Here is a 16,713-nt window from a genome sequence, read left to right as displayed (position 1 = left end):
TCTCAGGTACAAACACTGCCTTCTCCAGAACCACCTTCATCAGTCCTTTCTGGGGACAGAAGTGATGGAAAGATATGAAAAAAATACAACAAAGGATCAAAGTTTTGCCCTTTTCAACATCTCATGTTGGTACTAATTAGGAAGAGCAAACTGGTCAAGATAAATTCTGTGCTTTAATGGTAAAAGAAGTAAAAGCATTAAAAATGAAAGAAAACATTACACTGGATATGGTGGAGAGAGAAATATTTGAAAGACCAGTGTGAACTCCTAACCCATTCATTTATTAATTCTTTCCATGACTGTTTATTGGGAGCCCACTGTTCTGGACTCTGGGGATCTTTACATTCTAGCCGATAGATAATAAACAACTATATAAATAAGTGTAGAGAGCGGCAGGTACCATGCAAGGCAGGAAGGTGCGATGGATTTACTGGGAAGGAAACACTAGTTAGTCGGGGACAGTCCCTCTGAAGAGGTGACATATGAACTGAGACCTGAATGACAAGAAGGAGACAGCCATGTGAAGGTCGGATGATGAGCATTCCAGGCAGAGGGAACATAACTTAAGCTTTTGTCACCAGCTACTCGGCAGTTCTAGTTACTTTAAATAACTAAGAGATATAATACATTTACTGAGATTTACCCATAAATAATTCCTGAGCTCCTACAAAACGCTACGTGCCTTTGAATACTATAGAACACCAAATACATGTTTTTTTCTTATTGGAACATCATTCAAAAGGATGCTGGTATCTAACTCCACGACCCTAAACGTCCTCATTATGAAGCATTTTTAATGAGTGTTTAATGTGTAGGTTGGACAGATAATGCCAAATTCCAGCAGCAGTGGAAACTGGAGTTGTTTGTCAGAAACAGGTATTCCAGACCCTTGCATGAGAAATATGACTTAATATGTCTTTTTGTCCAGGGAAAGATAATCAAAGGGAATCTGAGAGCCTTCGTTTTTTACTGTTATCCAACCAACAAAACCAGCCCTAGGACATCTCCAAGCTTCAGTTTCCTCACCAGTAAAGTGGGGATAATGAAGCACTGACTTCACAGGGTTGTTGTGAGGGTCCAGTGAGCCAACGATAGACATAAAGCACGTAGAACAGTCCAGCTTCTGTTGCTGTCACCAACCCAGATGCCTAGTCCTGGGGAACCTGGGCTCCAAGCTCTCCCTCATCCCCTTAAACCAAGCATCTGTATTTCACAAGGGCATTAAAAAATTGTCTTCCACAATGCTTCCTGAAGAGCTTTACATGGTGACTGGCAAGCACCTGTTGGAGCTCATTCTCGCAGTTTGCTTCTGGGTGATGAATCCCAGAAGACTTCCCAATGGCCCCAGATGTAATGGGACAAAGTAGGTGGCACGAGCATTTACACCGTGCTCCCCATGACTAACGTTCCTTCTCTGAGTGATGGGCCAGTCATATGACCCAAACCAGCTCACCTCCAACACAGTGCTCAGCCAAGGGCTCGAAGAGGTCGAATGTAGAAGTGGCCCCATCAGACATGGTGATGAACTTCCGGTGCCCGTAAGGGTGTGGTGACCTCACCCTTCCCATCTTCCCATACAAGGCTGTCTGGATGTGTCCACTTTTCCCCCAGATCAATGGTGGAATGTATCTAAGAAAGAAGGAGAAGAGAGGTCAATTTTTTCCACATTCCTTGAATAATGCTCTGAAAAACCTTTGAGCATCTATTTAATCTCTTTCAACCTATTTAAGTTTTTTCCTAGAAAATTCTGTACACTAAGCACAAACATGAGATTTTTTTATTAACTTACAGTCCATGCCATGATTTACCCCTTTTTCTCATTTATTAATACATCCTGCATCAGGTTAGCTTTAGAATATACCAGGATATGCTTATATCAAGAGGATTTCAAATTTAGGGTGTTAATTAATTCAACATGGATTATTTCCATAATATAGAATAAAAAGAAAGCAAGAAATACACTTTGAACACATTCTAACTTGACAGGATTGGCCTCATTATCAAATGAGCTAATGCATAGAAAAAAGCACAGTGGCCACACTCACTAAATGCTCACTTCTTTCCCTGCCCTAACTAGCAGGCCACAGCTGCAGTGGTTACTCCATTAACCAAACCCCTTGCTTTCAGTGACACTGGGAAGGGCAGCAAACTCTTCTAAGAGCCTGTAAGTGCCTTGGGGGGGTGGGAGTACCACTATATGCTGGAATGTGCTGGAAGGTATAAATATTTGTGGATTTAATGAAGGATAAAGGCTTGTTAGCCTAAGCAAGGCAGGATGCCTCCCTAACAAGTGCTTTGTGAAAACATGGAGTGTCTCTCGACCTTGGTAGGAAATGCAAAAATCACAAACTAGTTAATTACCAAAAAAAGAAGGTACTCCAAGTTACAATTAAGAAATGATTATGGATCACAATCACAGTACAGGATGATCCCATTACTGAAACTGCTATTGGTTTCTCTTCCATGGCTTTTAGCCCAAACTTGATGGCTGGGCAGGATTTGTGTCCTATGTAAACTAGAGTCATATAGTATAAAATGGTAATGACATCAATCATCTCTGTATTATATCACCGTGGTGAGTGTTTTCTTAGTAGATTTTAACCTATTTGCCCTTTTATGTCTATCATTTCTCTCAGAACCAGATGATCCCAGAAGCCCTTCTTCAATTTACTATTTTTTTTTTTTTTTGTAATCAATTAAATCTACACAAAGTTAAGGGAAGTGAAGCTATCACCTTAAGCAAGCCAGTTTCCAGGCAAGCTTCCTCTTTGGGGGTGGGGAGGAGAAGAAAGTATTTGAAGACCTGACGGACATGAAGCCACTTGCCAGCCTAACACCACAGGTGCAAATATCAGTGCAGAAGCCATAGTGTTTGGAAAGCACACGAAGGCCTTCATAAGAGCTGAGTAGATAATGACAGTAACAAAAAGCCAGCTAATAAAAACAATGTCAATTGGACAACTGAATACTATACAAGATTTAGATATAGAGTTTATGAGACTTTTCGTACTACCAACTTGGACAATAAATTGTGCATAGAGGGAGAGGAGTGATCCAAGAAATTAAACTCCTGACCACTTCCGGAGGAAAGTTTGAACAAAGTTTTGTTTATAATATAAACTTGAAATAGAAATCTGGTGAGGTTAAAAATGTCAGAAGAACGGGTAGATTTCATATGCCTATCTTCTGATCTTAGAAAATATGACAAAAGAACATAAAATTTCCTTTAGGCTATTCACAAATTTCCTACATGATGACACATCCTGATGCCATGATCCTGGTTCAAGACCATGTCACCTCCTTTGAATCTTGGCAACAGTCCCTAAGTGACCTAGCCTCTAGTCTTGCTCTCACTTACTCCATAGTCCACTTGCCAGTGAAGTGATAATCTCAACACAAACCTGGCCATGGCCCACCATTACACGGGTCCCAGCTTGGTTTGGGAGGCTGGCCAAGCCCTGGTAACCACTTAATCTTTCTGACTAAGCTCCAATAAACCTAAACCAATGGCCCAACTCCACCCTGAATAGGTATACCTTGTGCTGAATCATTCTTATCTGAGATGCCTTTGCTTAAGCTCTTTCCTCTGCTGGAATGCTCTCCTTCACACCCAGTTTTTCTCCTGGCTAGCTACTGCTTGTCTTTCAGGACTCATTTCCAAACAGGTTGCAGGGGGAATTGCCTCTTCTCTGTGCACCCTGGCATAGCACCCTGTACACAGCCCTGTCCTAGCACCCAGATGGTTTCATTAATTTAAACATTCTTTTCAAGCACACCATATGGATTTGACTATAGTATGATTGGGTATTGGCCACTGTCCTCTTTCTAACCCACCTAACCCCATTCTCAGACTGGGGTGGGATAAAATTCCCAAGGGAGGTGTCTGTGCATGTGTGTATTATGAAGCAACTGCCTCAGAATCATTTGGGACTCTCTCAGTTCAGTGAGGACTGGCCAGTTAGCTCAGTTGGTTAGAGCATGTTACTGATAACTCTAAGATCTAAGGTTCGATCCCCGCAGTGGCCAGCCGCCAAAAAAGCAAAAAAAAAAAAAAAAAAAAAAAAAAAAAAAAAAAACTCTCAGTTCAATGTAAGTTCAATTGTACACAGTGGAAGTCTCACAATCTTTAATTGGACAATACCATCTACTGATAAAACATTGTTTTAAATTAACTTCATAATAATGCAACACCAAGGTTTATAAATTTTAATTTTTGGATTGCACTTACTGTGGTGGGGTTTCACTGTGTGTTTTTGTTTGTTTACATTATTTATTCACAGACCAAAAGGAAACAACAACAACAACAACAAAAAAAACCCAGAATAGGTGCCCAGTCACACTGAGTTCAGGGAAGAAATATGGACTAAAACAATAGAATATTTTGAAGTTTATAATAACACTGAAGAGATGCTGCATGGAGAAAGATGCTTTATTCTACTTGTAGTATGTCTGAAAATATAGCTGTTAATAACTCCATTTATTCCGATCCCCACAAGCTATTCTTCCCATCAGGAGCTAGATTCCTTCCCTGTGAATCTGGGCTGGTTTGTGATTTGTTCAGGCTGATGGAATGTGGTGCAAGGCTTGCTGTGCAGATTTGAGCCTGGCCTTTAAGACACCTGGCAGCTGTTGCTTTCACCTCCGTGGAAATGTGATGAGAGGCCGAGAAGAGGTAATCTTGGAGGATGAAATGGAAACGAGAAGCACATACGTTTAAAATTTTACTGATACTGCCAAATTGCCTTCCAAAAAAGATGGATCAATTTACATTCCCACCAATAATGCATACAAGTACCTGTTTGCCTCACCCTCTTCAATAATTGGCATTATCCGTCTTATACATTTCGGCCACTTTGATAGGGCAAAATATCTCGTTTCAACATGTGTTTCTTTTTTTTTTTTTCTTTTTGTCTTTTTTACTGACCGGTAACGGAATCGCAACCCTTGGTGTTGCGCCCGCACCGCGCTCAGCCAGTGAGCGGGAACCGGTCTCCACATGGGATCCGAACCCTCAGTGGGAGCACCGCCGCGCTCCCAAGCGGCGCACTCTCCAGTGCGCCACCGGGCCGGCCCTCAACATGTGTTTCTTAAGGTTGATCCAGTCTATGGTTTAAAAAAAGTTTCTTGTTTTAATTTTCATTTCCCTGATTCATTTCTTTACTAGTTATTTGTATTTCTGTTCTGTGAATTTCCTGTTTATATACTTTGTCTATTTTCCTATTGGATTTTTATCTTTTTTCCTATTGATTTGTAGGTATTATTTTTATTACCCTCTACATTAAGCCATTATCTATTATATGTTGCAAATGTTTTCTCCCTGCCTATTTTATATTTTAACTTTATCTTACATAATTTTTATATTTTGTGATTAAATTTGGTCATTTTAAAATTAAAACCTTTATGTTTTGCATTTTGTTTAAAAAAAACTATTCTAACACTCAATCATAAATATATTCCCCAATATTTCCTTCTTTTACTCTAATAACACATTTGAAAGGATAATTCATTTAAATAATGTATTACCCTTGTTTAGTCCTTTTTGTGTTGCTATAACAGAATACCTGACACTGGGTAATTTATAAAGAACAGAGGTTTATTTGGCTTATGTTTCTGGGACAGCTGCATCTGGCACGGGCCTCAGGCTGCTCCTACTTATGGTGGAAAAGAGGCAGGCAGCTGGCGGGTACAAGCAGATCACATGGCAACAGGAAGCAAGAGAGAGAGAGAGGAGGTGCCAGGGTCTTTTAAACAATCGGCTCTCATGGGAACTAACAGAGCGAGAACTCACTCACTACCCCCCCTCCCCCAGGGAGAGCATCAATCCATTCATGAGGGATCCGCCCCCATGACTCAGTTTCCAACACTGCCACATTGGAGATCAAATTTCCACATGAGTTTTGGAGGGGACAACACATCCAAACTCCATCAACCCTTAAATCCACTTATTTTTGTAAATGATATGAAGAAAAGATCTAACTCATTTTTTTTCTAACAGGTTAGCTTATTTTTACTTAGACAAATAAATGGTCCATGCTTTCCCTACTGATTTCAACTGTCATCTTCAATATATACCAAGTTCCCAATCAAATATTTAGATTTGTTTCTATATTCTCCATTTTAGTTCATCGATCTATTTTTCTATTCATGTGCCAATATGACACTGTTTTAATTAATACAGCTTTATGGGATATTTTAAGAGTTGATAGTGCAGGTGACCTTCACTATTCTTTTTCAAAATTTATTTGGCAGATTTTGGGCATTTTATTTTCCAGATGAATTACAGAATTAGCTTGTTCAGTTCCATGAAAATTTTGGGATTTTTGACTGGAAACACACCAAATAAATATTACCTTAGGGGTAATATTATAAAGATTATCATATTGACTTGTCTCATCCAAAATCATGATGTATATATCCACTATGTCCTACAGTAAAATTTTATAGCTTTCTTCAAGTTTTACAGAATATTCAGTTTTACTACACTAATTCACATGTATTTTTATACTTTTTTTGTGTGAAAATGGAAGTCAGCTTTTATTCAGGAATACCGGTGACGTGAGCAGAGATGTTAGGCTAACCCATCTCTCTGGTTAACCCATCTCTCCTTTAAGCCATCCCAAGGACTCAGGTTTACTGAGGGGTTTTAAAAGAGGAGGCTGAGAGAATGGAATGTGGGAAAATGAAAAGCAGGAGGGAAGGGCACGTGAGCCATGAGGGCTTCATGCAAGATCTCAGGTGCAAGGTCTCGCCAAGACTCCACATGGTTTCTGCTCCTGTCCTGATCTCAGGGTCTGGGTAGTATGCGCAAGTCTGCAGGTTCAGGCTGGCTGGAAAATAAAGTTTCTGAGGCTGGGAAGTCCAAAGTCCACCTGGCGGTGGCAACAGTAACCTAGGAGTCTCACATCGCAAGATAGTGGAAGCAAAGAGAGAGCAAGAAAGAGAGCTTTATGTTTTTAAAAAGCTATTCTTAAGAGTTGAAACATCTAGGCATGTTTTACTCCTAACTCCCTGAAAGCAGGAACAATGTCTTCCACTTCTTTACTAATCCATATGGTATTTTATCCAATGTTGTGTTGTGGTCAGTGACTAATAAATGCTTGTTACTAAGTAACAAGTTATAATAGAGGTCAGCCTGTCCTTACATTCTGAACCTATTTATAATCAGCATCTGGTTTTACTAACAAAAGTGCCCAAAGAGAAAGACTGCAAGGGAAAATCTGGACCTTCCTCCTACCCACATCCCCACCCCCCACCCACCGCCCCTGCCTTTGGGCAGATGGAGCTTATGTTAACAAGGACAAATGGTTGCTGGTCTCTTTAAAAGACAGTTGAAAAAATAAAGTTGACTAATGCTCATCTTTACCCTAAATAAGTGGCTGACCAATTTTTCCTTATGGTACCTGGATTCTGTAATTGTATATCAAACCACTTTATAGACAGCTATTAAACCCAGACTTAGCTGTGTTCCCTTTGATTCTCTCTGATACTTCTCTAAATTAGCACAGGACATGGCACACAGCAGATGTCTAGGATATATTGTCTGAGATTGATTCCCCATATCTCAACAAGTCCCAGAAGTCCCTTCTAAATGCCCATCAGCAGTTACTCCTTGTCAGTTTAAGTTTCTGTCAGACAGGATGCTTTTGTTAAAGCATCCCTAACTTAGGTAAAGAAGGGAATATGTAGAGGGATGCTGGGGTGCTTACCAAATGGACACGAGGCTGGACAACCAAGCTTGAAAAGAGAGTAGGATCCAGAAAAGAAACCAGGGGGCTGCTCCAGGGATGTTCCCTTTATAAAGTCTAGAATGGGGCATCTAGAAGAAGGGATGGCTTCAATTTCAGAGTGGGTGGGCAGGGCACCATGATTTATTACCTGCAATGCTGTGGGAGAGAACTTTCCCCAGAGAAAATTTGTATGCTTGTAAAAAGGAAGAATGGACACCAAGCAGCCAGAAGAGGATAGATGCTGGACTTGTCTTTGGTTAGAAGCTTCTTTAGTGCCCCTGATACCCACAGCCCATGTCAAACCATTGTGTTCTCATCTAGTTCTTCCAAAGTCTTCTCTTTCTTTCTGTCCCTGTTCCCAACTGGTCCCAAAACTCAGCATTTCACATACTTCTCAAATGTATTCACTTGTCTCATAAGCATCTGCTTCATCTATAACACATGGAGATGAGAAACAGCCAACCTACTTGCCTAAGTGTTTTTTCACACGTACCCCTCTTTCTAAAAGCAAATCTGACCACACGAAAGAGTTGTTGTTTTTCTTTAAAGGAGAAATCTAGGAGTAGAATTTTTAAGACTCTTGGTCAATGATCTTTATTGGTCTTAGAGTAAAGTAGCAAATTTTGAACCCATCACTTTGTCTCCACCACTTTTCTGAGGTGCAATTCACATAACATGGAATTAACCACTTTTAAGTATACAATTCAGTCGCATTTAGTACATTTGCAATATTGGGCAACCATCATCTCTACTTAGTTCCCAACAGAAACCTCGTATGCATTATGCTCTCCGTTCACTCCCCGTTCTCCCCTACCCCCAGCCCCTGGCAACCACCAATCTGCTTTCTGTCTCTATGGATTGACATATCCTGTATATTTCATATCAACGGAATCATGCAATATGTAACCTTTTGTCCTGTGATTTTTCACTTAGCATGTTTTGAGGTTCATCCATGCTGTAACGTTATCAGTAATTCATTCCTGTTTGTGGCTGAATAAAATTTCATTGTATGGATATACCACATTTTTTTGTCTATTCGCCAGTTTATAGACACTGCATGGTCCCCGCCTTTTGGCTATTGTGAATAGCGCTGCTATGAACATTTGTGTACAAGCTTTTGTTTGAACACCTGTTTTCAATTCTTTGGGGTATGTACCTAGGGGTGGAATTTCTGAGTCATATGGTAATACTATATTTAATATTCTTGAGAAATCTCCAAAGTGTTCTCTACAGCAGCTGCACCATTTTATATTCCCACCAGCAACATACAAGGGTCCCAATTTCTCTATGCTCTCACCAACACTTGTTATTTTCCATTAAAAAAAATTACTGTAGCCATCCTAGAGCGTGTGGAGTGGCACCTGATTTGTGGTTCTGATTTGTATTTCCTTTATGACTAATGATGTTGAGCTTCCCTACCATTTTGAGTCTAGGTCATTTCCTTCTACTCTATCTCCATTTTCATTTCTATCTCTAATATTAATCATGATTTTTAAAAAATGAATTAGTTGATAAATATATACTATCAGTTACCTATTCATATCAAAATGGCTATTATTGGCAGAAAAAAATCAACTCACAATAAAATTGGCAACAGTTAGAACTGCATGGGGTATAGGTTAGTATTGTCTAAAAATTACAGAAGACTCTAACAGCCAGAAGGGAACTTAATATAGCAGAAGCTATGGTCATAGTATATGATATGAACAAAAAAGTGAACATTGACTCCAAGATCTTTAGTAAAATTAAAATGGAAAATAACCCTGGATAAAGATAAAATTTTACTGTATTATATAAAAAAATTCACTATGGAATCAAATTTGCTCAGTGGAAAATATTTTCTTAACAAAAACTCTTTAATGTTAACATAACTCTGATGAAAATATCTGTATTCAAAATGCCTTGGGTCCAACTCCTCCTGGGCCTTTTCTCAATGGGAATACAGGAGGTTAGAATCCAACTCCATACCTGCATGTTCCTCCTTTCCAGCCCAACCCAAGACAAGAGACTTGGGGCCAACAAAGGATGATATGAGCTGAAAAGAAACTGCGTGGAGGAGAAGATCCCAAATGCAGTGCCCACTCAGGGACTGTGGAGGGGGGAGGCTGGGCAGGACACTTGCTGATGAGCTCCACAGAGGTCTGAGAAGTCTTGCTTCTCCTCCAAAACAAGGAAAAATTAAGGCTCAGGATTTCACAGAGAGAAAAGAAATGGGAGGAAGTAGTTACCATGCTCTAATTGTCTACAATAATGAGATACATACTAAGGCAATCACCACTGGAATCTTACTATAGTGAAGAAATGACATCACTCAGAGTGAAATCTGGGGCCTCTCCCTTAGTGACTTAAGACACATTCAGGATGTTCCCTCGAACCCTTTAACAAAGGAAGTCAGGGATGTTTGAGGTACTAACTAATCATGGCTCTATCACTGTGAATATATTTACCTATTTCTTTGAACACAGAACATGACAAATAAAACTGCCATTTAATTTATCTATGGCACTTCACAGTTTTTCAAAGTCCTTTTTGCACAAGATCTCCCTTGCCTTTGATGACAATTTTGTGAAATGGGCGGATGTTCTTAACCCCATTTTACCACAGGACCCTGAGGCCTTGACCACTGTGTCCAGTGCTTATTTGGATGATACAATAGACAGGATAAGGACAAATTGATGATTCCATTATAGAGACTACTACGACTCCATTAGTCATTCTTTAAAAATATTAGTTTTCTACAACCAACATAAATGGAGCTTAGCATATCTTAAGTGTCAACAGCTAGCCTCTAGCTTTAAAAATATATTAAATTAGCATATACATATTTTTTTTTTTTTTTTTTTTTTCCATTTTGTCTTTTTTTACTGACCGGTAATGGGATCGCAACCCTCGGTGTCGCGCCTGTACTGGGGACCAGCAACGGGATCGCAACCCTCGGTGTCGCGCCCGCACCGCGCTCAGCCAGTGAGCGGGAACCGGTCTCCACATGGGATCCGAACCCTCGGCGGGAGCGCCGCCACGCTCCCAAGCAGCGCACTCTCCAGTGTGCCACCGGGCCGGCCTGACATATTTTGATGTTAGACATTTTTAAGGCTAATTCCAGTCAGGTGCTTTCTAGCAACATGGAGAGCCCTGGTAATTACTGCTGATACAGACCTGGTGAATGAGGGCTTCCAAGCCAGAAGCAATACAGAAGGGAAAGGGCCAACCCTCAGACCAAGTTCTGGGGCCTCTTCAAGTACAAGACAACAATAATCAGGGCACAGGTGAATCATTCAGGAGTAACCGCCTTCTCCCATTTTAACTTTTGCTCTCTCCCCCTCAGGGTCATTCTGTTCCTATGGTGGGGTCACATCTCACCTGTAGCCAGGCTCTCAAGTTAGAAGGTGAAATAATCAACTATATTCAAATTATGCCCTGAACATCCCTTAGGAAGGGACACACACTGCCTATTTGTAAGGGGAGCCCATGCAGATCTCCGGGACTGGGCAGATGGCTGGGCTGCAGCTAAGCACATATGGCATGAGGTTAGGGCATCATGGTGGCTTGAGGTTAGGGCCATGTTGTGAAACCAAAAAAATGGGAAACACAGAAACACATCTTTAAATTCGAGGCTGCAGCAAGATGCTCCCTCTTGCAGGAGAGGCACAGAGGCCCTAGTGCTGCCAGAGGGGACAGGAGGCTCCCAGCTAACATGCAGTGGGGGCCTGTGCTCCTCTGAGTGGAGAGGCTGGCAGAGGGGCCTGCTTGAATGAAGTAGTGTGTGTGCACGTGTGTGTGCACGTGTGTGTATGTGCACATATGCACATTTACGAATGTCTTTCTCTTTCTTGATGTATAGAGTTGAATTTGCATGAGTTAAATGTGCTTATGATGTAACTCCACTGTACACTAGAAAGCATATCAGGTAACAGTTATACATTGTGTGTTTTTTAACTGAAACGTATTGATTATATTTGTGGGGTACAGAGTTGAATATCAATACATGTATACAATGTGTGATGATCAGATCAGGGTAATTAGCATATTCAACCACTACAAAACTTAATCATTTCTTCGAGATGAGGACATTTGATCTCCTCTCTTCTAGGCATTTGATATAACATGTAGTAAATTACTGTTAATTATAGATGCCTAGCTCGACTGTACACCCATAGAACTTATTTTTCCTATCTGGCTGTTATGTGTCCATTAACCAACCTCTCACTATCCCCTCTCCCCCTCCCCTTTTCCTGCTGAATATTGTCGTGTTAAAAATAGGAAGTAAGGAATTCATCTTTAATTTACCCCCTGCCTAAATTCTAAGGCACTGTGTAGAAGGAACTCCAGCAGAGCCCTCTACCTGCAGGGTTCTGTCAGGCATCCATAGCCGCCTCCTGAATTCTCTTGGAACTTATTCTGAATTTAAAAGGTCATCCAGCAAAATAGGTGACTATCCTCTCAAGGGTTTGTGACTATAAAATGTCAGCCCTACAGCTCTTTTAGTTCAGCTTGAGGAAAAGCATGTTTGAACACGACATGTGACTGAAGGCTTCACAAGTCCACAGAGCTGACTTTGTTCCTAACACGGGCTGCTGAACACAACCACGGCTGTCATTTTACACTCTGCCCCTCAGCCTTCCCTCTCCTTCTGCAAAACCCAGGTCCACAGGGACACTTGGCGACTGAGGCAAAAAAGCAGGGAGTTACATTGTGTTGGGAAACTCTCCCAGGAAAAGAGCTCTCTCTTCATCAGAGAGCTGCTGGGCGGTGGCTGCAGTTCTTTCCTGACGGCCTCAAGTGGCTGACGATGTCCTTCGCCGGGGCTTCGCCGGCTGCATGCCGGGACACCGGGCAGGGTTCAAGTCAGGCATTGGGACTGGTAGGGGATTTGGGCTCAGGACATTTCCTCAGTTTCCAGACAGGATGCCCATCTCAACATGCCCTCTACTCTGCTCAAAGCAAACCCTCATGTAAAGGAAAGCAAATTTCCATCCCAGGAAAAATATTTGCACACTGAGAAGAAAAGGGCTCTTGCTCTGACCAACAAACTTGTTTTGGGAGTGACAAGGTGGACCAAGAATACCTAACTCAATGTGTGTGCTACCAGCACTTGGGACCAAACCAAAATGTTACCAGGATTGAGCCTGCCTCTACCCATGTTTTCTTCTGGCTCTTACATATTGATTCAATCAAATTGAACAAAAATGGGTGCTGCAGGGCACACAGAGATTAGAGCAAGCTACAGTGCCTGTCCCCATAGAGGTCATAATCTGGGGTGGGGCACATGATGAATACACAGACAGCTATTGTCATAGACAGGAGGAGTGGGCCACAAGGTCAGAGAGGCAGGATAGGATGATATCAGGGGGAGATAATCACATGGCTAAGAAGTACCAGTTTAATTCAGTACATGACAGGGAGTGCTCTCAGAGAGTACAGATGTTTCTGAGCACTCTGTGTCAGGGCTGGACTAGTCATGTCTCTCATTTAATCTTCACAACTCTGAGCAATGGTAGCACCCCCATTTTTAAAGACGAGAAAAACAGGTGTTGACTTGCCTGTGGTCACAAAGCCAGGATCACAGGACATGTCTCTGACTTCAGTCCAGGGCTTTTCTTACTATGCGACACTCAAGACTCATCAACTCCCCCAACTGGAAGTTAAAATAACAAGTACACATCTTTGTGCCTGCTTTTTCCTGTCTGATCAATTGCCAAAATGTTCTATTAAATCATGTTTCTCCAAATCAATAATTGAATTTGTTGGAACTTCCCTATGGTGTCCTTCACATGTATTCAACAAAAAACCATGTCTTTGGTTTTACATGTTTTTCGCAACTGTTACCAACTTCTTAATGTTAGTGGAGTTTTTTGTTTTCGAAGGAGACACATCTGGAGGGTAACTAATTTGAATATTCACATTTGATTATTTCTAAGATGAGGACAGAATGTTAATAAAGTCATATTGAATATCTCCTCAAAGATAATGAAAACCAGGGCTGGCCCGGTGGTGCACTGCGCTAGTGCGCCACTTGGGAAGCGCGGCGGCGCTCCCACCGAGGGTTCGGATCCCACATACAGACCGGCTCCCGCTCACTGGCTGAGCGAGCCGTGGGGGCAACACTGAGGGTTGCGATCCCGTTGCCGGTCCCAGCCCGGTACGGGTGCGACACTGAGGGTTGCGATCCGTTGCTGGACACGAAAAAAGATAAAAAAGAAAAAAAAAAAAAGATAATGAAAACCAGGAGAATGATGACAGTGAGAGAGAGGATAGAGGCACTTCTGGAAAGGCCATGGGTGTCTGATTTGGAGAAGCATTTTTGTCTTGCTTTAATGGGTGACAATAAACTCATCAGGATAAGCACCAATGGTAGGGGAGACACCAGGAACAGAGCTCTGTAGCAGCTGCACAAGTCAGAAAACCGAGCTCCAAGCCTTCGTGTGTGTGTGTGTGTGTGTGTGTGTGTGTATACACGCATATGTGTGCACAGGCATGTGTGTGTGTGCATACACACGTGTGTGTACAAGCACGTGTACATGGGTGCACATGTGTGCGTGTGTGCATTTGTGTGCACGCATGTGTGTACATGTATGTGTGCAGGCACGTGTGTGCACACAGGGGAGGCAAGGAAGCCAGGGAGGAGCAGAACGCTTTAGAGTTCAGGGGAACACTTTGTAGGTATTTTTCCTGGATCCTGAACTTCCAGAGCCTCCCCTCCATAGGCCTGGAACCTAGGACTCCTGCTGCTCCTACCACAGACCCTCCTGGCTCTCCTTCTGGCCTTTCTCCCTGCATTCAGCATGGCTGACTGGAAGCCAGCAGATCAACAGCAGATTTTTAATAAGCCCACCCCACTGGGCCTCACGTTTCTCCACTAGGACACGGCCCTTAGTAAGCACCTTCTTTTCAGAAGGCCCAGATGTGGAGTAGACCCTGCATGCACACCATACCATCCTGCTGGGGAGGCAAGGCTGGGCTGGGAAAGGATGTCATCGTTAGTTTCGGGAACAAGTATCTTGGGCCTTTTATCTTGACAAAAGAGCAGTGGCCATTCATAGGCTCATCAGAAATACACTTTGAACACAGCATCTCTCCCAGTGGAGGCAAATCCTTCTTCAAATCTGCCCATGTTACATTTGCGCTGCTGTTGCTAGATGCGCCATTCCTCAATTGCAGGATTCTGCACCGGAAAATTCTAGTATAGAGACCGCTCTGTTTCTGCCTGAAATGACCAAAAGAGGCCTAAGGAAACAAACGAAAAATCATCTTCTGTTCCTGGAACTGGTTTCTAAATAGAGGATGGAGGCCAGTGGGCAGAGCTGGCACATCTATGACCCTTTCTGCAGATTGTGCAAGCCATAATACACGGATGTTAAAGAGAACAGGCCCATCGCGCACAATGAAACCACTTAAAAAGAAACCACACTTTTTTGATCTAAGGAAAAATAAACTCGATTTTTTTTAAGTTCAAAGAAAACCAGTTAAAAAGCCTGAGAATTGTATTCATATGTTCAATGTCTCTGATCCCATTATCTTCCTGTTCCACAAACAGCATTTAGGGCTGGCCACACCCCTCCACATGCAGACTGAAGCCCAGTCTTCTCATGTATATCTCAACCTGGTTTTGATGCTATTCTTTAAGCGGGGTTGTAGGTTATTAAGAGGCTCCAGGGTTCCACCGACAAATGCCATCCATTTGAGAACTAATATCCTGCAAACAGCCAGTCAAAGATTAGTCACCTAACTGTAGGAGAATGTATCGCAGCTCCTACAGCTGGGCTGCTAAGGCACTAAGCACAAAGCTCCCAAACTCACTCTGCCTGCCCAGACTTTGCAAAGCACACCACTCCCTCACCTTGCCTTGCCTATTGCTAAATTATGGTTTTGAAAAAACTGCCTGCGCCGACCAGACAGGACATGTGCGGATACACACCACACAAAACACCTTTGTTTTGTCCCTGTCCCCCAACCCTATCACCTCTCTCCTGTCTGGGGGACACACAGGTAGATGCCAAGGGTTTGCTCTTGGCCCAACCCAGTGTTGCCTTTTGGCTACATCCCAGCCCAAAGCCACCTCAAAATCTGTGCCAGGGTTGGGGAGAAGGAAGATAAGAGCTGAAAAATCACATCATATTTGCCACTATTCCTAGTAGGGAAAACTGGAATATCTGTATGTGAAGCTCCTGGATTCATTACATGGAATGTCCCTTTAAGAACACGTTAATCAAGAGATGACTAAGAATTAAAATGTCAACATTCAACATCAGCACTTGGTACTACACCTTGCTTTTCTTTGATGTGCAGAAAATAACTTACAAAATGGCAAGAATGACATTAGAGAAAAGATGCGTTCTTAAAATATTTAATAAAAATTATGCTTCATTTGTCAGTAATTACATAGATCATTACTAATAAGCCACACTCAAAACCAGACTCCATTCTTGTTCCCAGGGAGTCCACAATCATGAAAAGGCGATAAGAAGAGAAGTTTCTAATGCTTTTTAGGGCTCAGAGACATGAACAAATGAACTTGCATTGGAAAACTCAGCATCACAAACACGTCAATTCTCCCTAGACTACCTATAAACTTAACAGATAGGCAATAAAAATAATAACAGGATTTTTATGTTTGGAATTAACAAGCATTCTAAAGCTCGTATGGAAAAACAAACCAGCTATGGGGCCGGCCCAGTGGCGCACTGGATAGTGCGCCGCTTAGGAAGCGCGGCAGCGCTGCCGCCCGAGGGTTCGGATCCCACATACAGACCGGCTCCCGCTCACTGGCTGAGCGAGGCGTGGGAGCAACACCGAGGTTTGCAATCCCGTTGCCGGTCCCCGGTCCGGTACGGGGGCAACACTGAGGGTCGCGATCCGTTGCCGGACACGGAAAAAAAAAAAAAAAAAACCAGCTATAATAGCCAAGGAAATGATAAAAGAAAGATAAGAGTAATGAAGGGTACAAGCATCGTCCACAAAACTCCAATTTGCTAGAGGTTCAGGATCA

The 16,713-nt window shown here is 42.2% G+C and overlaps 1 protein-coding gene across 2 annotated transcripts in view; it reads right to left on the bottom strand.

The window, feature by feature from the left end:
• The window catches only part of ABHD2 (abhydrolase domain containing 2), a 107,080-nt gene that overhangs the window by 44,949 nt on the left and 45,418 nt on the right, over positions 1–16,713 (bottom strand). For both annotated transcript variants that reach the window (XM_008566716.1, XM_008566717.1), the window contains exon 4: positions 1,454–1,629. In XM_008566716.1, coding sequence (XP_008564938.1) covers positions 1,454–1,629 — 176 coding nt within the window. The remainder of the gene's footprint in view (positions 1–1,453; positions 1,630–16,713) is intronic.

This window comes from Galeopterus variegatus, unplaced genomic scaffold, assembly GCF_000696425.1.
Source record: "Galeopterus variegatus unplaced genomic scaffold, G_variegatus-3.0.2 Scaffold266, whole genome shotgun sequence".
Taxonomy (NCBI): Eukaryota; Metazoa; Chordata; class Mammalia; order Dermoptera; family Cynocephalidae; genus Galeopterus; species Galeopterus variegatus.
The sequence above is the reverse complement of the archived record's forward strand: the minus strand, read 5'-3'. Positions and strand labels throughout refer to the sequence as shown.